This window comes from Sinocyclocheilus rhinocerous, unplaced genomic scaffold (genome assembly GCF_001515625.1).
Source record: "Sinocyclocheilus rhinocerous isolate Xijiao unplaced genomic scaffold, SAMN03320098_v1.1 scaffold2, whole genome shotgun sequence".
NCBI lineage: Eukaryota > Metazoa > Chordata > Actinopteri > Cypriniformes > Cyprinidae > Sinocyclocheilus > Sinocyclocheilus rhinocerous.
In genome coordinates, this window is record NW_015655572.1 from 421,990 (window position 1) to 431,458 (window position 9,469).

At 39.8% G+C, this 9,469-nt stretch overlaps 1 protein-coding gene across 1 annotated transcript in view; it reads right to left on the bottom strand.

Moving 5' to 3' along the window:
- Positions 1 to 9,469, bottom strand: part of LOC107718536 (cadherin-10-like) — a 65,809-nt gene that overhangs the window by 51,946 nt on the left and 4,394 nt on the right. The window contains exon 2 of the mRNA XM_016525634.1: positions 3,862 to 4,200. Within this exon, the coding sequence (XP_016381120.1) occupies positions 3,862 to 4,059 (198 nt within the window). The 5' untranslated portion in view covers positions 4,060 to 4,200. The remainder of the gene's footprint in view (positions 1 to 3,861; positions 4,201 to 9,469) is intronic.

The following is a 9,469-nucleotide window of genomic DNA, read 5'->3' on the forward strand; positions in this document are numbered from 1 at the left end:
TGTCACGCCCCTGGACTCTTTGTGTTGTGTTTTCCCTCCCCAGGTGTGCTGTGTTCCCTTTAATTAGTCATTCCTTGCACCTGTGTTTTCCCAATCACCCAGTGTTTAAAAGCCCCAGTCCTTTCAGTTAGTGTTTGTCGGTCCTCAAACGTCATTCCTTGTGTTCCAGTGTCTCCTACGTTCCCCATGTGATCATTAAAGACTGTGAATTGAAGTTATCTCCGTGTTTCCTCGTTCCTTGCTCCCTGCATCCCGAGAAGTGTGACACAGTGATTACAGTGATTTTTTTTTTGTGACAAATTTAATGAATATTTGGTATGATTGTACTTTAAATTGACATACTTGTATTGTAGCTTTTCTGTTAGTGGCCCATACATAGCTTATTAAAAAGTGACCTTTTTAACTTGCAAATCATTCTATTCAGAAAAGACCTTCGGACTAAATGTAGCGATGCCCCTGATATACATCTGTTATCTCAGTTAACATTTAAAGGGGTCATAGAATGCTACATGCACTTTTACAAGTTGTTTGAACTGAAATGTGTGTTGGCATTGTGTGTACACAACCACCCTATAATGATAAAAATCCACCCAGTGTTTTTTTTTTTTAATCTGGTTAAATGTTTTCCCCTTTCTCAAATCGAGCCGATCTCAGATGCCTGTCTGTGTGACGTCACACAGACAGGCCCCTCCCATGATAGTTTGATTGACAGTAGCGTTTCAGCACAGACTGGACTGGTGTCTTACCTTAGCTCCGCCCTGAGTGAGCTGTCATCAGTCCGCCATTGTTTCACCGCTGGAGCAGATGTAGACAAGAATGACTCCTAAGCGATTGAGGTGTTCTGTTGTTGGATGTAATAATGAACAGCAGTCGTCATTTACTCCCGACATCTGAGCCGCTGAACTCGCAGTGGATTACATTTGTTTCTGAAGGGAATGCGCATCCGATCTACAGAAATGCGTCTATGTTCGTGCGAATCATTCATGTTCCAGCCTCATCTACAGAAGAAGTGAGTATGGCACACGCCATGTGAGCCGCTGCCCCCACATCAAACTCACGACACAAAAGCGGCGAAATGCATGGTGGACTTTAGCACTTCTGAGTGTCTTGCTGCACAACAGGGCCACGGCGTCTGAGCGGTCATAGTGACCAATGGATGGCCAGTAAGATGTTTCTAGATTGGGAGTGTTCTCTTTTATAAATATAATGGTGTGTGCTGTTAAAAGCTGAAATAATTCACAGTAGTTTTAAGCTTGAGTCATCACGAAATTACATTTCGAAAACTGCCTCTTTAATCCTGTTTGTTTTGCATTTCTGCCTGATGCGGCTTCATATTAATTCAAAGCAGAAGCTGTTTTCACATATCATACACTAACTGAATTATAAATTATAGTGTATTTGCTCTGTAGAATATGAGTGCTAATATTGAATTTCTCCCTTTCATGTTCATCCCAGTTGCAGTGATGACGATGTGACTGTGAATTATTCATATAGTGTGTTTGTGTGTGTGTGTGTGTATATATGTGTGTGTGTATATATGACATAATGTGACATTTAATTATTATGTAAATTATTTATAATTTTTTATTATAAATTAATGTTTTCTGGTTTTATTGGTGGTATTTATTGTAGATGTATATTTTCCTCATTGCAATATATTACTATATACTAAATAAATCTAGATTTCAAAAAACATACTTTTTATTTGTATCTTGTTGTGCAGCTACTTTTAAAAAGTGGCTTGACTGTTGAACTACTTGAAACTGTAGCTTGTTAGTCGCATGATATAGATGTGTCTTGCGAATGGCTATAGACTACACAATAGAACAAGAGCCAAGAAGCAAGCGATGAGAGCGCTGTTGTTTTATTGGAAATGTTCTTCCCATTTTATGGATTATTTCTGGCTCCACACTGGAAAATAAATCCTCTTTTAGGGCTTGTCTTTGTCAGGGGCCAGTGGAGGTCTTGCTCGGATAGACATAAATATGGTATCCCACAAGGCTCTGTAAAGGTTGCTGAATTATCTTTATGAGGAGAACCATCAATGGCTTTGATGGCTTCTCGCTGGGACTCTAAGTACCCGTCTATTGGACTACACAAGTTCTCACGCGTCACCCACACACACTAGTAAGAAATGGGGGATGGATGGAATGGATGATCAAGTCGCTCCACAGTGGTCTCCCCGAACCAGCATGTGGGTGTTTCGTTCTCCCTCGCCCTCCTACAGTATTTATGGGAGCCCTGTGTCTTTCTGGCACTTTAATTGGGAATGAGAGTGGACGGTAGATGAGAAGTGGGCCAAAAGCATGTGATTGCTGTCATGCCAGAGAAACGCAGCAGCCAGAAAAAGAGGGAGAGATAGGAGAGAGAGCTAGAGAAAAGAGAGAAGCATCAAAGCTCTGGGAACGAGGCCAGGACACTGCTGAGTCTGACACTTCCTCAACCGATGGACTCTTCGCAGTCAGCGCTGTTTTGTTGCCTTGTCACGTAAAATGCAACGCTATGAGGGCGGAATCTCATTCTCGTTTTTGATTGATTTATTGTTTTCTTCTCACCCACTCTTGCTTGCTCGCTTTTCTGTTGCACATGATTCTTTTCTTACATTATTCCCCACAAAAACAACCCTGCACCATAAGAGGAAGACATGTTGATCTGTCTGTGCTACCACTCCTCTCTCCACCCCGAACCTATCACATGTTTACTTGTAGAAGATGAATGCGGTGATGAAAGCAGACGTCTTTGACGTAAAATTGGCCGACCCCCTCCTCTCATGCACCGGGGATGTAACTGCTGCCATCTCTGCCGTCTGACGCCGGCGACTTGACAAGCGCTCCGCTCTGATCTAACGCCACGAGAGTTGCACTTCGGCTTTTTTTTTTTATTTTAACCGAATCGTGTTGCACTGGTAGGCCCACTTTTCAACAAATGGTGCGTAGAGGTTTGACTCTCGACTGATTTGTGTTCTGACTTGATCTAAGCTAAAAAAAAAAAAAAAACATGCATCAGTCGTGCATGTTGAAAGCCGGGACATCAGCTCTTATTATCAGGTCACGGTTATAATGTAAGCCTTTGAATTAAACCCACACAAGCATATCGGTTTTGGAACATCACGATGTGGTCATTAATATAAAGAGGGTTATTATGGCACTTTGTATCCCACACATCGATTCATTCTAATAGCCTACACTCGCATTGATTTTGTTCTAATACATCATTAGCTATCATGCTGAAAGCATTATCCGTTAGGTATGAGTTCATTTGATGTTTGTAACTGACCCTTGTGCTTGTTTGTGTTGTGTGTTAATGGTCAGACTGACTGAAATAGCTCATATTATACTGCACAGTAGCTCACTGGTAGAGCATGATGCTAGCCACCGCATGGTTGTGGGTTCGATTCCCATTTATGCAACTGGCAAATGCTCAAATCCATTGCATTAAATGTATAGATTTTATCAGCTCATGCATTCCCTGGGAATCAAACCCAGGACCCACTAGAAGGAACATGCACAGATCTTGAAATGCACTCTTTATATGCACATTTATGTTGTGCTAAAAGCTTAAAATAGCCTTTAGAAAAAGTACTAGTAAGTAGAAAAGCATGCTATTTTGATATGGTATTATTTGTTTACCGTATTCATATGTATGCCATTTTACCATAGTTGTAAGGTGTTTGAAATAATACCATGGTATTATCATCCTGGAACCACATCCAAACCTCCATTGAAATGCCATGGCATTTTTTCATAAGGGGTAAAAAAAATCGTCTCCACTTACACATGATTCACTCTGAAAATATGTCCACTTCCTCAAAGTTATTCTGAAACACACACACACACACACACACACAGTAACAGCCCTTACCTTTCCAACATACTGCTTTCCAGTCCCCGTCCACTCCTCTAAGAGAAAGAAACTATTCCACATCCATCCTCGTTTAGTGCGTTGTAGCGTCCGTCCATCCCGATCCGACGTGCTAATTCCAGGCACCGGCCGGATCAGTGCATCGCTCCAGCCCAGCAAACAGAACAACAGGAGGAAAGTAAGTTGATTGATTATCATTGTATCCGATCACTCCTGGAAAGTCCTGGATAAGGAATCAATTAAGAAACAGAGCTCTGCGTTGAAGATACTGCTGAATGGTGGGAGCGACGAAATGGGGCATCTTATCCTTAATTCTCCTAAATTCTGTCTTCTTGAGGCCTGTGACGGATAGAAAAAGATCATTAAGAAACCATTTCAACGCAATATCAGCACAAAGCTAAGTGTTTGCTAAATTACCTCTGGGTCAAGTGTCACAGTCTACAAAGGCACTCTGTAAATTTATGTTAGCTGACTAAAATCGTGTTGGCTAACTAGAAAACAAATCGTTAATATTGGCTGATCACAAAGGATTAAGTGACTCAAATTTTAGCACACAGCAGTCTCTCGGTGGTCTCTAATTGATGAACTTCATTAGCCCGAACGTCTCTAAACATTTACTTTCCTCACTCTGCATAGATTTGCGGTTAACCCCCAAAATGCGGCAATAGCCAAAAATCGATAGCAAACACAAAACGCTGAGGACTTCCACTTCTATAACACAAACTAGTGTAAAAGAAGCAAAGGCAGCGGCTCACTGAAGCGGTCTCTCCTCCAGGACTAGTTCTGATAGGTAATTTGGAGGATGTATGCATAATTTATTGGCTTTTGGAAGTTAATCCTAATAAATCTTTCTTCCCTCATTTGACGAAAGCTCAGGAGTCTGCAGGAAAAGGCCAAGAAGCCAGGTTAGCCTGACAGGCATTCATTACGGCAAACGTCTCCAGGGGTCTCGTGAGCAAACGAGGAGCAGATTCATACTGTTGTGGCGATTTTGTTTAACGATCTGAATCGAAGAAAAGAAAAGAAGGGGAGGCTTGGGAAAGGGGGGGGGGTGAAGAAATAAAACACACACGGTGTCAGCAAGGCCATCTCGGCGAACAAAGTGAATCCTTTCTTTGTCTAAGAGCAAATTAGGGCTCTGGTTCTATTTGATGTGACTGAAGTTATGCATGTAAATGAACACTGTCTTGTGAATACGAATCAAATAATTTACTTAATGAGATATGGATGAAGTTAGGAATTATTCACTAGGCAGCTTTTGAAAGTGTGCAGACTACTGTAATTTGTGGAATCGCTGGCTTCGCTAATGCGAGTAATGAATTTTGTCAGCCCCAGCAGAGGAGGCCTTTTGTGGCCCAATCTTCCATTCAGACATATGTTTCAATGCAGCCCAGGGTTAGCTGGTAGGGCACAACTTTGACATTCAGTCCTTATGAATTAATCATGATTTTTATTTTCACGAGACCAAGCTGAGTCTTTCACATCCGGTATGAATCACGCATTGGCACGAACTGAGATGGTCTGTGTCTATGCATGGAAAGTGCCGCCCACATTAGATTTTTAGAGTGAGGGTCCTACTGATCGTTCAGGGGCATGTAATCAGCAGCTGGCATCAAAAAACCTCCACAAGTCTCTGGCGTGACCTTGACGGACAGATCTAGATAAATCTCCATCTGTCAGTGTCATGGTCCACGATCGACTTGATTGATTTAACGGTTTCTATGACACGTTTTCCATCCGTGGTCTTAGCTCAAGGGCGAGCGCGGACAAAAGAGTAATAAAAATGAGTTCTGATTCATGCATGTTTATTGCACGCTCTTTCAAAGCCTGATGAAGCAGGTGCTGCCCTCTCAGAGTTTGCTCTTTCATAGCACTGATGGATTTAATGGAGTTCTCCGTGATGTGTCATTTAACTATCAGTTTTATCTTAGATGTTTCTCCTAAAATTGCTTAGGAGAAATAAAAAAAGCCACAAATTGCTCACACTGAGTAAGTGTATAGAGCTATAAAATGAATGTGGATAGCAGCACAGATAATGTAGCCTATTGCAGACTTAACCTTTTTCTCAGAATAAAATACAATCTGAGAAGCATGAGATGGTTATCATTTTATATGTTTATTATTTATATATTTATTTTATGTATTGCATGTATTTTCCTGGAGTCTGCTAAAATGAATCAATCAATGAATGCTGTTTAAGGCTGCTCTTTTTTAGCTCAGGCGATTTAATAGAATTCTTAGTTTCATTCAAGTATCATTTATTTGTCTTGTATGGTTCTCGTAGGATCCCGCAGAAGAAATAAATATCCACAACTGTTCAAATACAGTACAATATAAGAGTACAGGGAGAAAAAAATGTATGTGGAATGCAGCACAGATAATTTTGACTATTGTGGAATTGGAATTTTCTCATTAAAAAATAAATAAATTCTGAGAAGAGACATATTTATGTATGTATGTATGTATGTCCAAAGTTTCCAAAAGTCTGCTAAAATGAATTGTGGCTCAAATCCACAATCCAGTCCTCCAATCCAGTTTCTCAGTTATGCTTCAGATGATTCTCCTTAAATCCCTTAGAAGAAATTAATAGCCACTAAATAGACAATTGTTGAATTCAAAAGGTTAGCTATACAATAAAATATAGATAGCATAGCCATCATAGCTTTTCAAAAGCATAACCTTTGGAAGAATGTGATATGATTATGTATTTATTTATTTATTTAGCAAACTTTGGTATATTGGCAAATCTGAACTCAGTTTGAGATATTTTTGAGATCTCTTCTAAACATTTGTGGTTGAAATTGTTTATGTATGCTGTATACGAATTGATGTTCTACTGATGTTCAAATGTTGCTGTTTTAATGGAGTTCTCAAGAGAGTTATGTCTCAGTACACATTTTCTTTTTTAATTTGTTAGCCACGAATAAGACAAGTGTTAACATGCAGTAAGAGAATAAAGCTTCAAATGTGGACAGCATAGCTCAGATACTTTGATTTTGGAAGAATTTGATGATAATTTGTATTGCAGACTTTGGTATGCTGGCGAATCTAAACACAGTTTAAAATGTTGTTGAGATTACAACATGAGATTACCAAAAAAAAAAAAATCTGAGAATCAAGAGATTTAAAATCTTGTTCATGCATGCTGTATATTTATTGCACATGCTGAAGTCACAAACAATTTGTGGTTCCCATTGTTCATAAGCGTTGTTCAAGAATTGGCGTTCTCCTCCTCAGGGTGCTTTTGTTTTCATTAGGCATGGCGAGTTGAGTTATCAAATCACAAACTGTACAAGATTTTTGCAAGTTTACACAACATAATAAAGGAGAGAGAGAGGCGCTGCATATATCCAGCTCAGTCGGGAAGATTTTAACACTACAGCGGTGAGAGGATGTAGCTTGTGAAAAGGCCCAGACAGGAGATTGTGTGTTTGTATGATGACTGCAGGACTCACAGGGTGCCAGAAACCCAGAGATATATATTTTTTTTTAAATCCTGTTATCGTGCACTCTTAGCCTTTCCACTGCAATGTCAAGAACGTTCTGGCAAGAAAAAAACGAAATTGTGTGCACCAATTTATGCATGGCGATCCTCATGATTACATTTTCTAATTATCATTCAAGGCTGTCCTTGAGGTTTAATAGCATTCTGGATATTAATCTTTGCTACAGCATGCCTATTAAGCATTAGGCCAGCGAATCTTTTTTATTATTATTTCGCCTGTTACCATACAACAAAGACAAGCCAGATGTTTAGGACTGTCATTTAATTATCTCACTTTGATTCGTGCATTAAAAACTTGTTTATGTGCGGCAGTAAGGGAGGATCCACGATACTATAGGGGGAGGAAAGGAGGAAGCGCAAGGGAGTCGAGCAAGGAGGAAGAATCTTCTCACTTGTCCTATTAAGAGCATCTAATTAGTGTGTATATGTGAATTTGGGCGTATGTAGACATGCTAGTCAAGGCATAATGAGGAAATGCTATATAATTATGAATTAATTGGCGGAGAGGACGGCGAGTTGTCCTTCCGGAAAACTCCACACGGCTGACCCCCGTTGATCGGTGTGAGACACTGAAAATATTTTGTGAGCGGTATTTTGCAAACGGGTGACAAAGTTCAAGTTTTGTAATTTGCAGACTTGATTGACAGTGATATACAGCCCAAGTCTGCAGGATCAGACCACTAGCGCGAGCACAGACCCGCCAAAGTCTTTCTATGTAATTGCCGTAGTCCTGTCTGCAAGGTAGTGCTATATTTCTCCCAAGGTTTATAAAAGCAGTCTGGGGCAGTGTTGTCTTTGGGGAATACATCTGCCAGAGTTCAACACAGCTTCGTTCACTCATGCTATCTGCCTCCAAACACCCCCCTCTTTCTCTCCTCAGTATATTCCCCCTAAGACCATATCAGACACGGATCATTTAGGGAAACTGGGTTATTTCTGTCCACACCTGACTGTGTTCTGATGGATGTCTGGAGCCATATGTGGGATACGGAGGCTTGTGTCTGTGCATTTGTCATGCTTATTATTGCTGGGGGAAGTTTTCCGGAGCTTCTCGTTTTCGTGACCTTGACATCTCAAGCGTTAAAGGATGGAGACTTCATTCGGGTTATAAGTTTGACGGGAGAACTTCACTTCTGGAAACAGGATGTACAAATCGCTTAATAATATATATAGACTGCATACGCTCTGAAAGATTGAAATATTGCCCAAGGCCTGTCTGATTTCTGACAATCGAAGCAGACTCGCGGTCTGTCCAGATTAATCGCAGGGCATCAAACTCTGCCAAGGTCAGATAAAGATGGACGTGGAGTTTGTTTTTTGTAATATTTACAATAGCAGAGCCATTCCTTCACTTTAAAAATAAGGCTGGGGCTTGTAGAATCAGGATTGTGTGGTTTTAAATGTTTGTTTGTGAAAGTAAAGTCATGAGGGTTTAAAAAGATTGAAGATCAACCATGGTGAAGACTGGGCTTCATTGCTGCTTAGTATTGAATTTTGAGCCACTTGGTGGAGCTAACTCTCTCTCAGATAACACTGAAGTTCTCTATCTGTATCTTGCTCTGTTTCCCTGTGTATATCACGTGTCTTCAGCCTAAAATGCCGAAAATAAATGCTAACAGATTTGCACATTATCTAGGAATTGGAGTCTGATTGGCTGTTTACCTTTATTTTCAGGCTAATGTAAATTTTATGTTCATTGCAGGACAAAACAAAAACATACTTTTTTTATTTTATTATATATATATACTCCTAAGGAATTTTATGAGAAACATCTTTGGTAAAGTTGATAAATTGAGGCTCTCTGATCAATATTTTTTCTTTAGGCCTTTATAGACCTTTTTATGCATACACTTCCAGTCAAAAGTTTGGATTTTTTAAATGTTTTTTGAAGACGTCTCTTCTGCTCACCAAGGCTGCATTTATTTGATCAAAAATGGAGTAAAAATTTGAAATATTATTTCATTTTAAAACAGCTGTTTTCTATGAATATCTGTTAAACTGTAATGTATTTCTGTGATGCGCAGCTGTATTTTCAGCATCATTCCTCCAGTCTTCAGTGTCACATGATCTTCAGAAATCATTCTAATATGCTGATTTGCTGCT